At 32.0% G+C, this 15589-nt stretch overlaps 1 protein-coding gene across 1 annotated transcript; it reads right to left on the bottom strand.

Annotated features, from left to right (window-relative positions):
* Positions 1-3741: 3741 nt before the first annotated feature.
* Dfd (homeotic protein deformed) lies at positions 3742-13070 on the bottom strand. The gene is made up of 2 exons (XM_018515418.1): positions 11837-13070; positions 3742-4505 (listed from the first exon to the last, which is right to left on the bottom strand). The coding sequence occupies exons 1-2, from the start codon at positions 12720-12722 to the stop codon at positions 3820-3822; spliced, it is 1572 nt and encodes a 523-aa protein (XP_018370920.1). The 5' UTR covers positions 12723-13070; the 3' UTR covers positions 3742-3819.
* Positions 13071-15589: the final 2519 nt, after the last annotated feature.

Raw genomic sequence — 15589 nt, 5'->3', positions numbered from 1 at the left:
ATTTTTGCAAAAGGAAAAGTTGTTTGTTTTAACATAAAGTATCATATCCGATGTACTCCGAATGCGTGAATTTTGGGACACCCCGTATACCTATATATAAAAAAATGGAAGATATTTTCATTAACAAAACACAATAAAATCAACAATAAAATTATCTAGTCGTGACCAATAAACAAAATCACTTCTTGACGTTAGAATTTCATGGAAAATGAAATTGATATTGTTAAATAAATAAAGGGAGTTGAATGTAAGAAATGATGTGATAAAATATATGTGTACAGATGCCAAAATTTTTTTAATGTGCGCGCGTATGTGTGCGTGTGCGTGTTATACATGAGTAGCGACCTTGATTCACGCCATAATATGTCTGACTTTGGAACCCGGTTGGTAGCAACATATCTAGGCAGTTGGCCGGGATGTTCGTGGCATGGGCGGAGGCAGGACTGCACAGGCGGCCCCCCATTCGCTTTCCGGGTGCCACCCTTCTTTTCGAGCTGCTGCGAGGTATCCCTTGCCCCGGGCTGCGGCAATCACGCACATGCTCGTGCATGCGCATGCGCTACTACGGCAACGTCGCACGCATGGGCGCCCACACGATTACATGGGGATTCAAGAGGGGGTTCAAGAAAATAGTAAATATATACTTATGATATACAACATAATATCTCCTATGATACTTGTAAATTATGATAGCGTATGCATTCAGAACTGCTTATTTTTCTATTAAAGTCACAAAGTGTATCTAAGTACTTCCGACTATTGTCACAAATAACGTTGCTAGTTTTCTTTAAATCGTCACTGTTACAATTGTAGAGTATGTGAAAATATAATAAATTATACGTATATAGTGAAAATATTATAATAATACAAGTTAATAAATATTTTAACCGTTCATAAACAGTGCTATAACATAAAAATTAATTTTAGCGAAAAAACAAGATATTTGTATTAATTGAATCATTAATTTAAAATAAAGCCTTTGTTTATCTATTAGCACGTTCTAAATTATATATATATATTTAGAACACATGATTATTAATATCCCTAGATTATTTTAATGTTAAATACAACGTCATTGTGTATAGCCTTATAACAAAAATATTTATTATATTGTTAATTAAATTACTATGTTGTCAAATTTATTTATTTTTTAAACCGGTTTTATGCGTAATATCACTCTCAGTTTTAGTTTTTAGCCTTATCGAAGTTAGAATGCAAACGATATATTATACATATACACAACTGAATGCGAATGCACTTGAGGAAGAGATAATGTCAAAACTTAAGATAACAAGTAGCACTAACGTTAACTGATTAACGGTGTTTCGTGACAGAATAATAAATAGTGTAAAAAAATTATGAAAAATATTAAAGCAGGAAACTGTCATACGAATACATAAAAAAAAAACCATTGCATGAAAAGAGTTGAGAGACAAGGTTAAATAAGGGTGGGAATATGATTTGGAAACATAACGTTATTGTAAATTACGAAACATTTATTTATTCATTTATTTACTTGACAGTTGTATAGTTTATCGATCCTTATGATCAATATAAACATAAGCATTGAAGTGTGCCCAATGATGTCCTTATCGTACATGCTATATACAATTAATAGTAATAGCAAAGAGGGTATAATGTCACACTTATAGAACAATCTCGAAACTCATACACTTATTTCTTATATTCTTTCACTAGTTACACTAATTCGATTTTTAGAATTAATGTATCTTAACGTTTATAACTCTGTTTCTTATACCTAATAATATTGTTTTGGTATATCGTCACAGCGGTTCTGTGCATTAATTGTTTGATTACTACTCGCTTAATAGTACAACTCCCGATTTATTCACCGATAGGTGCAATTGCGTCCTAATTATTATTGGTCATTCCTCGTTCGCTCTCGGTAAAAATATATACTATTCATTTCGAATTATTTACAATATTCCATTACAGAAAGATGTGTTCAAGTATGATAGTTCTAATTAACTTGCATTATTTTTTTTAAGTGTTTAAAGAGGTTTTTTAAAATATTTTGTTTCCGGTATTTAAAGTATTTCAGATACATGACAATTTTTCAGAATAAATATGACATGACGTACGTAATAATTACGCTTGTGTATTACTATAAAAATTTGTTGCTTTCTGTTATATTACTAACAAATATTCTGCAATCATACTGATTAAATTTTTGAAAATCCAATTTTCATCTATAATGTAAAATATTAGTATCAACATATAATGCAATAATATACGTCAATATACGAAATATGAACACTATTTCAATTGTTGTATATATAATAAAACTCTCTTTACACTAATATATACATAAAATTGAGTATATACAATTCACATTTCACAAGGTATAAATTCCTTTTTATTATAGATGTTGATATTATGCAAATGATAGAGATGACTAATCATATTTTGAATTATAAGTTTTGATAAGGGGAATATAACGAATATCCAGTTGTTTAAAAACATAAAGAAAGTGTTAGAACGGTGTTTATAATTTTTTTTACTACAATTTGTCAATTGCAATAAAAAAACTACATTATAATTTAAGGGATTCTGCTTTCATCTGATTTTATTTGCACATATATGTACTTTAATTTTCCAAACGTAAAGTTCTAATCTGTCAGATGTTTATATTACATATATTACGCATATATAATATATATGCACAATTTTTTTATTATATTAAACAGTAGAAGTCATATATGTATGTTATCACATAAAATTGGATATATATATATATTTGGATATGCTATAGATATTCATGCGTTAAGAGTTTCTTTAACAGTTTGACAGCCGTGTAAAAATTTGTGAAAATTAGAAATTTAAGGAATAAATAATAAGGGATTATACATATATAATTTTAAATAATAAAAAGAGTTTTTAAATTTCTATTAATTATAATGCATAAATATTTAAACGCAATATATTCCAAATATGTTAATATATTAAACTTTATGCAATAAGGTATATATATCAGCTACTGTAAATACGTTATTATTCAAATTGCAACTTGAAACGCGCAATATCAGGAATCTTTGCTCAAATTTCATCATTGATTAAAATTTGCAATATTATAAAAAATTTGATAACAACTTGATTAAACAAATGTTATTATGATAACAGAGGATGGTGTGTCATAGCATTATTATTGAAATGTTTAATTCAATTAATTCAATTCAATAATCAATACTTGTAAAATCAAAAGCATGTAAATTTAGTCATGTATATAGTAGAAAATATTTTATAGCAAAAATAAAATTTCGTATTGTTTTGATATAAACAGATTCATTATTATATTCATGAGCTATTAATAATAAGTGATTTATTATTAATGATCTGATAACCTGACGGTTCTTTATTTTTCATCGAGACATTACTTTTGTTGACTACAGAATTATATGTTCCTTTCTATTCTTTATGTTTATCTATAATTGATTTTTCAGACTTGGCTTTCACAACTTTACAAATCAGAGAACATTTTTACGTACAATAGATTTAAGAAATAGCTAAATAATTTTAGATCTAACATTTTATATTGTAGTTAATGGATTGCAGTTGCAGACACTTGACATATTCACGTACGTAAAAAAAAATAATACTGCTTTTTTTTTTGAAGACTATGAAGTCTTAGCTCACGTTTTGAGACTACTCTCCTTATTCGTACTGCAATGAGAAAAACTTAAACTACGTTTATCTAATTTGCAATAAATATCCAATCAAATAGTGGAATTATCCATGGAGAGCAGTCGTTAAATGGTATTGAAAAAGTTATATCGTTGAATATACCTCACTAAATTGATGTTACAGAGCTGTGAGTCCATAGTCGGATTTTATCGTCGATGGCGGCACAGGAGCTGATACTTGCGACAATCCGGGAGGGCTGGTAGCCGGAGCGAGAGGACTGATACTTCCGGAACTTATGTGTCCCAACGGTCCTCCCGTCGGACCGTCCATCATTCCACCCACGTGATGATGACTCAGCTGTGCTTGGAGATGAGCCAGAGAATGAGGATGACCTTGAAAGCTCGGATGGACCACACCAACGGGATGAGGAATATTGGAGCTGACCCCATGAACTTCGCTCATATCATGACCGATGTTTGAGTCCAAACTGTTCTCCATACCACTGGAAGGTGAATTGTTGTTTTTCCTTTGACTATTGTTGTTACCAGTGCCGGACTTTGCCCGCGTCGCTGAAGTCTTTGCCGGTTTAGCTGCTGCTGATGACGTCTGGCCATTCGCATTTTTTCTGCGTACATTCTTTGTATTCGGTAACTTATGGTCCTTCTTCCATTTCATACGGCGATTCTGAAACCAGATTTTGATCTGTCGCTCTGACAGGACCAAGGTATGAGCGATCTCGATCCGTCGTCGTCTCGTCAGGTACCTATTGTAGTGAAATTCCTTTTCCAATTCGAGTATCTGATGCCTCGTGTAGGCAGTTCTCTGTCGTTTTGGCTCCATTCCAGGTTGGTACGAGCCGTTTGCTGTAAGGAAACAGAGATTTAAATATGTTAGTACTATAAGGCTATAAATAACGGCAAATCCGGCTCAATTCCGGAGATACTACTTTCTTCTTAACCTAATGAGAGATATTTTATACAAGTGACTATGCAGGTTATATTCTAACATATAAATTTACTTTAATAATAGTAGTTAATTCGAAAAAATTAAAATTGAAAAATGACTATATTATATAGATGCTTTGAATAAAGTATTAATATATTCCTTCTTTTATTCAGTCCTTCTTTCTTGCAAAAAACCTAACTAGGACTAGTATTTATATATTTATAGTTTGTTCTTATTATAAGATTGTTTTAAATAACATTTTTTAAAATACGTGTACTAATATAGCTTTATGACAAAGGCTATAGGTACTCAGGACGGTTCACTATGGTTTAACAGCTCAAGATTTTGGCCAAAATCTAATATTTTTTAATATTCTCACCAAAATTTATAAATAATCATATATTCTAATAATGAAAAATATTTTTTATGACATTTTTTAATATTTAGAAAATTAAGGCACTTTCACATTGTATGTGTTACTAAAAATGAATTAACCAACTAAATTTTATAATAATAAATTTCAATGAACAAGTTAATATATTTATATATATGTACTCATAATATACTGATTTACAATGTAATCTTTATTGCGTTCCTCCAGCCAGATTTCGAATAATGTTTTATATTTAAAATGATGCATGCCTAAAAAGAATAAATATAATAACTATTTATCCGGCAGTCTGTGGCAACTAGATTTTGAATAAAACTGATCACAAAGAAACATTTTACAAAATGTCATGTGAGTTTATGTGAGGGAAATCAAGCAATTTTTTTGCAGGCTGTGTTAATTATTATTTTATTATTACGCGACATTTTGTACCGACGTTGTGTATTATTTAATTTCTCTGCTTATATAAGTTTTTGATTACTAATTTTTTATGCAATAGTATAGTAAATACCTGTAATAAGAATGTGTAAAAGCATTTGTGAATAAATATTAATCCCTTAACGTATTTTGTAGTTGCCAAATTTTCACTAAATGATACCGAGAGAAAAAATAAACAAGCGAATCTCCCAGAGCGACGAATTTTGCGTCCTATACTAGTAGATGTAAGAACTCAATTATAAAAATTGATATGAGTTCTTTGATTACTGTGTGACATGTTATCTTTTAAATTCTACACATAAAAGATCCTATTAAAAAATCCGAAAAATTGACCTTTCGATCAAAATTTTGAATTCTTAAAACATAATGTCTTAAATATAAGACTACAAATACCAACCCAAACTTTCTATCAAATATTTTGTCTAATATTTGATACTACAATAGATATTAAATATCCCAGCGATTTAAAACTTTTCTAAAATAAACATTCTCTCTGAGACTGAAAATTTAGCCTATCTTGAAAAAAAAGTGAAAATACGGCCACTCTCGTTCAAGAGTGGCAAATTTCACTCCTTCGGAGTGAATCTCATTCCAAAAGAGTAAATCTCACTTTAAAAAGAATAAAAATCCGCCTCTTGAAAAAGAGTGGCCGTATTTTCATTCTTTTTCCAAAACAGGCTAAATTTTCTGTCTCTTCGAGTGAGATTTCACTTCAGGAGATTTAGAGAGTTGTTTAAAATTAAATAAGGAGTATAATTTATTATATACTTAAAGTTTTTTTTATGCAAAGTTGTTTATTTTTAATCACTTAAAATACAAAAACTATCAGTATCTTAATATTTTTGCTATAAAATGAATATCCAATTCGTAGAAGATTTATTCTTGAAATATAATTCATGTATTACGATGCTCTTTATATTTTATATACATTGTATAAAATGCTCCACGGATTTATTCAATAAATTTCATTTGTTCATTCTTTAAATAATTTAAGATGTTAAAACAAATTTTAATATATTAATAATTCTAAATCTTTGTATTTTACAAGTGATTAACAAATAACTTTTCATGAACTCCAAAATTACAAATAAATATAATACAACATTATTTTTAGTTTAATTTCTAATAAAGCTTTCTTTACATTTTAATTATTCAATTTTAATATTTTTGATTAACTTATTACTATTATATACATATCAGTTTAATTCCGCGTGGGTAATCGGTAACCCACGTTAGAGTATCCGTTCGAGCTGTTTGATGTTTTGGCTATAAAAAGAAACGTAATTATACAATAAATTCTGATATATATCATGCATGGATACATATGAAGTAATGATGTATGTTATTGGTATATTAAGCTTTTTTCTTGATAACAATAAGTTTTGTTATTTAACCATTATAAAATACATTTTACTTAACAAACATAATACACAAACAAAAATCGTCGGTTTCTGAGGTGACTCACGTCATAGCTTTCATACATAATGTAGCTTATAATATGGAGAATAAAAAAATTCATGGACGTAAGGCTCAATAATGGATTGTTTAGCTATCAAGTGTATCAAAGCTGCGATATAATGGATATTTTTTTAGATATGGTGTATCAAAAAAAAAAGCTATGATATAATAAATAGCAAAGGTTTGTTCTATATTATAAGCTATATTATGTGTGGAAACGAACTCATTTTATCAAGAACAATTTTCAATACGGAATCCTCTAAATTTCACATTATATACGTTATACAATTATATTCATTACTGTAAAGAGTATTATATTAATAATATTTATAAGTGTGTGTGTGTGTTTTGAAAAATAGTACATATTCTGCATATAAGAAATTTCATTGCTCAGTTTTTTCATATAGAATTTATTTTTTTCATTCATGTCTGAAATAAATTATTCTTTTTTTCTTAATATTCCCACTTCTAAAATTTTTATTATTAATCCAACGATATAAATAAATCTTTAAACAATTTTATTGAACATTATTAATTGTATTATTATTACACGCACTAAAGCTTTTATGATTTTCATTAGGCATATAGATATATATAATTCGTAAAATTCTAGCAATAACTTTTATGAAGAATGGATTAATTCAGAATGCTCATTACACACACATACACAAATCTTTTTTCTCAAGTTGTTAAAATGTAGTACAAGATGTAAATAACATGAAAAATGATTCGTTTAGGGACTCGAGTCATATGCTATTTTAGCAATAAAAGGAAAACAATTCGTTGTACTTTATAGATTACTACTTCAATTATAAAATATTCTTTACGTTGATGTCTAGAGAGATATTATACGCAAATAACATTTTTATAGTATATGACCATTCGTCATGGCCGTTTTGAATAGCATCAAAGTCGGTTGAAGTGACTTTTGTAATCTGATCAATCCATGAGATATGTCGGTTGAGTTGTGAAGGTAGAATACGCGTATGCAAATTCACGAGGATAAAAAGTGCAAAGTGTACACATGCATTGGTCCCGCTAAGCATCATCTAAAGAAATATAGAAACAATATTCTTTGATTATTCTTTGCAAACTAGCTTGAAGGTTCAATAATTCAATAATCTTATACGTTAAGTCCGTTAAATTTTTCAAAGACCTATTTGAAATATGAAATTCATCATGCAATTTCTACGGAAATCTCTATAAAATATTTAACGCGCACATACAGAGATGAATATTAATAATAACGAAATGTCCAAAGTATTTTAGAAAATAATCAGATATGATTGAAATACTACAAACGACTGAATAAGTAGATTGAAAATAAAAATATCCTGCTGTGGCACGTTGATGTTAATATTTGTGAGTCACGCTAGTAGCAATCCGTGGTGGTCTGTTCAGTTCGATAGAGGAAACATGGGAACAAGTTCAGTCTAGAATCCGTGCAGACATTCCATTCCTGCTGACCGTCGGTCTCGTGGAGGCCCCTTTTAACTCCGACGTCCGGCGACCATACTTCGACAACCAAAGGGGAGAGATTGCAGTCTCTGACAGTCCGACGGACGAGCATACCAAAGTCCAGAGATTTCAAATATTAAATTGCGCGATTCCTAACATTACGATAAGTGTAACTTATAATACCGTATATTTAACGGAACATTTTAATTTCACAATTACAACTGTGTTGAATCCATTTTATATCATATATCTCTGCAAATCAAACTTTTTCAATAGTATTAAATACTATTTTCCAGTCTTGCTAAACATATCTTCTCTGTTCTATTCTTTATGCAATAATTAAAATATATTCTCTGTTTGTATTGCTATATACATATCAGTTAATAAATTTTATAAAATATTTATTGTAACTTTTATATAATTATTGTATGCAGATGCATATTATTGGTAAATTATAAATAATATTCCTTGAGATAATGTTTTTACTAAAATAAATTTTATAAGAGATATTTATTTTTTATATTTTTATTTTTATCATACATTGTAAACTATCGCATGTGAAATTTTCTTTAGAAAAATATTAAATGTTTTCAAATTTTGTTAAATATTAGATGTTTTCAAACATATTTTCAAAACGATAACAAAATTATAAAAAATTATAGATTATTCTAAATCATATTTAAAAATAATATGACAAGTTTGGTGACGGTTTACTATCTGGATCTTAAGTTATTTTAATAAATAATCGTATTTTTTAAATCTAGGCTCTAATAAAAATATATGGAGAGAGAGAGAGAGAGAGAGAGAGAGAGATGTATTATAAAATAAATGATAAAAATCTCAATTTTTTAATATAAGTACATTATATATTCAAGATTATTTACGTAAAATTACATTATGATGCATGAACTAGTTGTCCAGTAAATAATCAAGATATTTATTTGTTCTATATTTTTTAACTTATCAGTGAATTACAATAAAACTTTGCATAAATCATTTTGAATATTTAAAGTACTTATAAAAGAAAAATATAAATTTTTTAATTATTAAAAAATTTTAATTTTTAACAATAAAAATAAAATAAATAAACTACAAAAATGTGTTATTAAACAAAAATGTAATCTTATTCATACAATTCTCATATATAGTATATAGTTTATTTGAAGTGTAAATATTGAACATATTTCCAAATTTAATTTTCTTTGCAGGGATTGTATGTCTAATACATCCTTAAAGAATATTAAAAGTAAAATCATATTTAAACAATATCGCTCTTTTTTCTTATTATTATAAAATTAATTTGAATAAAACGCCATTTTTTTGTACATTAATTTTTAGTGTTAATAATAGAGATAACAAGTTTTTGTTGTAAACAATTTTACTTGGAAGTATAAATTATGATATTCAATCTCTCCTGTATGGTATAAAGTTTTATTTTCTATTGTATCATATGCAATGGATTCAAAAGAAATACTTGCAAGCTGGAATGAACAGCATTTTCCGCGGAATAGAAATTTTTGTGGCGGCAAGGCCAATCTAATTCTGAAGGGACATTACGTTGCAAAAATTATCTTTGGAAATTCTTTAATGAGAACTTTTTTCTACCTGCTGAAATAGTTTCTAGTTTAGCATAATGTAAAAAAAACGACAAACTTTGAAGAAATGAATGCGTTACAGATACACTTATAGAGGCATTGCTCTGTAATTTGTGAAACATTAATTAATACACCTGTGTGTTGTGGTTACGCTCAAAATCTTTCTATTTTTATGAAGATAGGAAGCACGCGTATATTAATTCTGGAAGTAGTTGTCTGATTAATTATGAAAGAAGAACTACATTCGCGCTAATTGCCTTAATTACAACAACTAGGAGCGCTATACCATCACCGGCATCTGTTTCAAGTCTTGAGCGCTAGCAACCTTACACAATGATGAATGTCTACTTAAAACACGGCAGAATCTCTATGTCGAATTTCGAAATTTATTTTTGTCCGCAACACTGAATTGTGTGCTGTGGACGTCCCATTATTGTAGTATACGTTCGCTACTGTGCGAAAGATGAAGATATATTAGGCGTAACCGAATTCACCTATAAAACGAGGTGCCGTTACAACCTCACACAGGTGATTGCAAGGTGCTAGGATAGATAAATTTCAGCCCATAACTCTTCGAGGCCGTTCTAAAGCTCGTCACCTTGTAAACACATAATGTAATGTATACCTACTAAATATATATAAATAGATATTCGGCAGGTCTTTTATGCGTTCAGAAAACAAGTTTTCAAATCGTTTCTATACCAGCGTTCCTTCAAATTCTTTGTTGTTTTATTTTGTAACAATATTGACAAATAAGAATAATAAAATAAGAAATAGTAAATATGTTAATTAGTTCAAATTTTTGCTTTTCGTTTCTTTAAGGAGGAATCATTTTTGTGAGAAAATGAAAGTAAAAAAAAACATTAAACAGAAAACGCGGCAGCGTATTGTATCACAAATATATTTTTAAGTATTAAATGTATTTTTTGTTAGTAGGTGTATTATTTCATAAAGGAGACGCTACAACGTATCCTTTGTAAGGAAGAAAATGCTATTGTAGAAATAAATTATTTTTCTTTTTAAATAAATTAATATCGAAAAATGTATACATTTGGGGAGGAATATAAATTTGTCCTATTACATTTACTTTACCGTTATGATAATATTATGATAATAGACTTTATACGTTTAAGATTATTGAGTATATAAGATATCTCTTCAAGCCGTCGGATATATTTCTGTAGCGATTAACTACGCTTCCTCCATGATATAACCCAAAATGAAAATATTGATAACATTTATTAATTGTAGCGCAAAACTGAGATTAATATATAAAATTGTACTTTGCTAACTAAATTATGTGCGTTTGTACTTATTAAATAAATAGGCTGATAAATATAAACAGTGTGGTTTCCAAATTGGAAATGGATATAAAAAGATCTTTAAAAATAAAATGGGACAAAGATAAAGATAAAAAATGTAATATTACGATATAAGTGACAAAAACAAAATAAATTTCAATATTACTGTATCAAAATTACAAGGTATATTCCACTGGTGGGAATAACAAACATAACTGCACGGAGAAAATTTTATACTTAAAATTACTATAATGTGCTGCGGTCTTCGTGTAAATTATAAGTTTAAATGCTATAGTTACTTTTTTAAAAACAATAATATAACATAATTTTTACACTTTTTCATAGTAAAAATTTTTTATTACAAAATCAAATATATCTAGCAAATTTTGTTTGCATACCATAGTAACAATTAACTGTTTTCATGTTAGAATATGGCTTAACAAAATAATTACTTTATTTATGTGATAAAAATTAGTATTACCATAGTAAAAGTTAAGTCGGAATTATGTTGTGAGAGTCCATCGAAAATACAAGCATAGTAAAGTCTAATTTAAAATTGTATTAAAACTTAGTATAAAATTTTCTCCGTGTGTAAATCCGTATAAACTCACCGACGCCTGCAACATGAATTTTTTTCATCCACGGATAAATCGTACGATCTCTATTCTCCTCGTCTTCTTCTTCTTCCTCCATCATTCCCGGTGAACCCTCCATCTGACCATCTTCTATGTCATCCGCATCCGAGCTGTCTTCTACATGGTGTTGTTGCTGCTGCGGCGGTGTTTGTTGTTGGCCGCTCTGTATATGTTGAGATTGCTGAGACAACGATTGTTGCGTTTGAAGATCAGGTGAATTGTCTCGGTGCAACTGACCCGAACCGGCTGGACTGCAGGCATTATTTTCATGCTGGTGATGCTGAAGGGCATCCGGCTGCTGTTGCACATGATTCTGCATTATAGATGGTGACAGAGGCGTGGATCCAAGGATAGTTGACGTCGGTACAGATGGTTGTTGCTGCTGCTGTTGTTGCTGTTGACTTTGTATTGACGACGGACACGTGAGCGGTGGTTGTTGAGCTTCCGGCGGCATCGCTAAAGCACCAACCGCGTGATGATGAGAATGTAAACTAGCGTGATGAACCGCATGCACTTGGTGATGAGGATGATGAGGCCCATAATATCCGCCGTATCCTGCATATCCTCCGTTTAACTGTACCGCAGAGGAAGCCCCGTAAGGAGTCGACGCCGCTTGATGATGATGTTGATGGTAGCCGTACTGTAGTTGAGATTGTGGATGGGTTAAATGATGACCACCGCTACCGCCTGAGAAGAAGTCTGCTCCGGTCGAAGGTATATAATTACTCTGACTGTATTCCTCGTTGGGAGGAAACTTTGGATCGACCAACGAGGAAGTAGTGGCTAGATGATGATTTCCAGCTTGTTGTTGATGCTGATGGTGATGGTATCCACCGGTGGCGGATGGAAGGAAGGAATTCATGTTCCCGAGTACTTTTTTGTGAGAAACACACACTCACGATAGTCCAAATGAATTTTAAACAACCGCACTTCTTGGTTCTTCTCTCTTATCTTGCTATCTGCATCAATTCTTTGATGCGGCACACCATTTCGAGTTCATATAATATTCATTCTCGAGCTTACACTGCACGGACACTGCGCTATGGTCCATCGTCCACACCTCACCGTCTCCTGCGAAAAGGGGTGACGTTTTCTCGAAAGGAGGAAAAGAGAGAAAGAAAGAGAGGGAGAAAAGAGAAAAGAAATGGAAAGAGCGGGGCCACAACGAGCACAGGACTCCCGGTGGACAGCTGCTTATTCTCTCCTCTCCTTCCGCCACTTTCGCGATCCTCCACGACCTCGTTCGCTCCTTCCCGCCCACCGGAGCCCAATTACCATACCACGTGACCACAAAACCGACCAATCGGAGCTGCTTCTAGTCCGCGACCATGATGGATAACCACGGCACGCATGCAACACGTGAGTGGCGCCGCGAGAACCACTGCGGCAGGTGCAGCAACTTCTTGCTTTGCTTCGCTATTTCACGATTGTCATCGGGGAATCCGTAGACACACTTGTAGTTTATTAATTTTTACGCACGTCTCCAAGTGTCTCTTGCTTCTTAATGTAATACACTACACTTTTACATAAACTTTCACTTCTTATTCACATTATCAGCTTAATGCGAGTATCAAGCTGACTTTTCTGCAAACAATTCTGATAAGTCAAGCGTTTCCATACGAATCATTTTTTTTTTTTTTTTAATAAACGAGTATGTTACCTCCGAATGCACTTCAGTCACTATACTACGTTTCGAACTGTTAATAATTTCTACTGTAAATATAAAGATTTAGTCAGACGTGAAGTTTCGACGGAAAGCCCTGAAAGTGAGCTCGTCGCGCGTCAGCAGAAACTCGTCTGGCAACTCTGGTTTGCTTCCAACTCCCTCCAGCTCCGTTCGCGCCGGTTGGTTTTGAGCCGATGCGGAGAGCCGCGTCCCCTCTTTCTCGTCATGCGTCTTCTCTAGAATCACCCCCACTCCGCGGCAGCATGAGACCAACCCCTGCCACGGAAACAGTGGATCTTGTGCCCTTATGGGGCATACTCGAGGGTACCTATATAACCGTGCAGTCACTCCTACATATTCCCCTAACCCGCCTCCATGCTTCTGAATTCATCTTATAGCCAGAGTTAATGCTAAGAGAAACGGTGGCAATGAACGTTAATGCTGTTGATATCGAGTATCGTTGCGAGGACAATCGTGATACTAATTCAGAACTACTTGTCGTGACCAGCAGGTGTTACTATAATCGCCCATTACAGCTCCATTTGCCAATATTATATGAAAACTGAACGTTAATTGATCTCTATTAAGTCTCTTCCCTATTAAGTGGATGTAATTTAATATCTGAAGTTGCTATTAATGAAATATATTTATCAATATTAATTGATATTCATATATAAACAAGTTAAATGTATTTTCTGTATCTATATTAAGTTAAAATAGATACATCAATTTTATACTAATTATTACGAAACAAGGAGAAATTAGTAAAGGATAAATGGATATGTACTATTGTCAAATTAGCCATCTTTAATTTTACAATTAATGGACACTCAAGTGATATGTTACGTAAGACGAGATTAAATTGGCTAAATTAATAGTAATAGATCTGCCATTCGATTACATTCTGCTCATATTAATACATTGATGTCTCGGCGTACTCGGTCAAGTACGTCTACTCGCGATCAGCTGCGTGGCATAGAGAATATAAAACGCCGAGTCATTACACAAAGAGCATACTCACTGTGTTTTGCCTTGGTACGACAATACAGCACGGTAAATTTAAGCTACATTGACTGTGTGCTGTATAAACGATTCAGGAAATAACAGTATATTGTAGAACGGTATTGTAGAACAAAAGCGACGTAAGGCCAATATTAGTTTCGTTATGAATTACGCGTAAATTTTAGTTTAAAATTCATACTTTTGACCGAAAAGCGATTTCTTATTGTCGAAAGTCCTTTAATTAATGTCAGATACGCGCCAAATAGAGAAAATAGAAATAATTTAAGACTGAACATTTTCAGGAAGGCTGAAAACGCATCGCGCGTTTTTATGAGATCTGTCCTTCTCTTTTGAGTTAGTTCTTCGTTTACCCGGATACGCCACGGCTTATTTCTATTTTTCTTATGGCCACTTCATGTCGCTCCAAGCAGGAGAGCGGAGCTTTGAGTGGAATCTGGAAGAGTCCAGAGGGGTTGAAGGGGCCGCTGAATGACGTAGAGAAGGCTAGAGGGGGTTGTCTTCTCGTTTTGCGACACAACCTCCTCGTCTTTATCACCGACGACGCTCGGGAACTGCTGTCCTTCTCTCTTTCCTCATCCACCGCCATCTTACGCCATCTCTACTTTCGTCGTCTCGCTCCTTTCCTCCGGTTCTGCTCCGAGTCTTCTGCTCTTGTCTTCCGGCGAAACACGATCAATCACTTTTCCCAGTCTGCCGGCATGACACCCCCTTTACACCCACGGCTATCCTCGAAGAGGGCCTGCTTCGTCAACGACGAGTCCTTTCGGCTACCGGACGAATGTGTGATCATCCAAGTGACGATTATCGTGAGATCACACACGTGGGTCTGTCATATCACTTCATGAATTTTGTTGTCTACCAGAGGATTGTCGATGTTTTGATATTCAAAACGAATTATGTTTCTGAGAAGTTGTATTGTTATTTTAGAGATGTATCAAATACCATTAATATTACTAAATTTTTAAACAATATATTTGTAATTGAGAAAAATCCGTTTGTTGAAGTTATTCGGTAGATTTGTTACATTTAAATATTTTGGA

This window comes from Trachymyrmex cornetzi, unplaced genomic scaffold (assembly GCF_001594075.2).
Source record: "Trachymyrmex cornetzi isolate Tcor2-1 unplaced genomic scaffold, Tcor1.1 scaffold579, whole genome shotgun sequence".
In the NCBI taxonomy this organism is placed as follows: Eukaryota; Metazoa; Arthropoda; class Insecta; order Hymenoptera; family Formicidae; genus Trachymyrmex; species Trachymyrmex cornetzi.
Note: the sequence above shows the minus strand (reverse complement) of the source record. Positions and strands in the feature narration are given on the sequence as shown.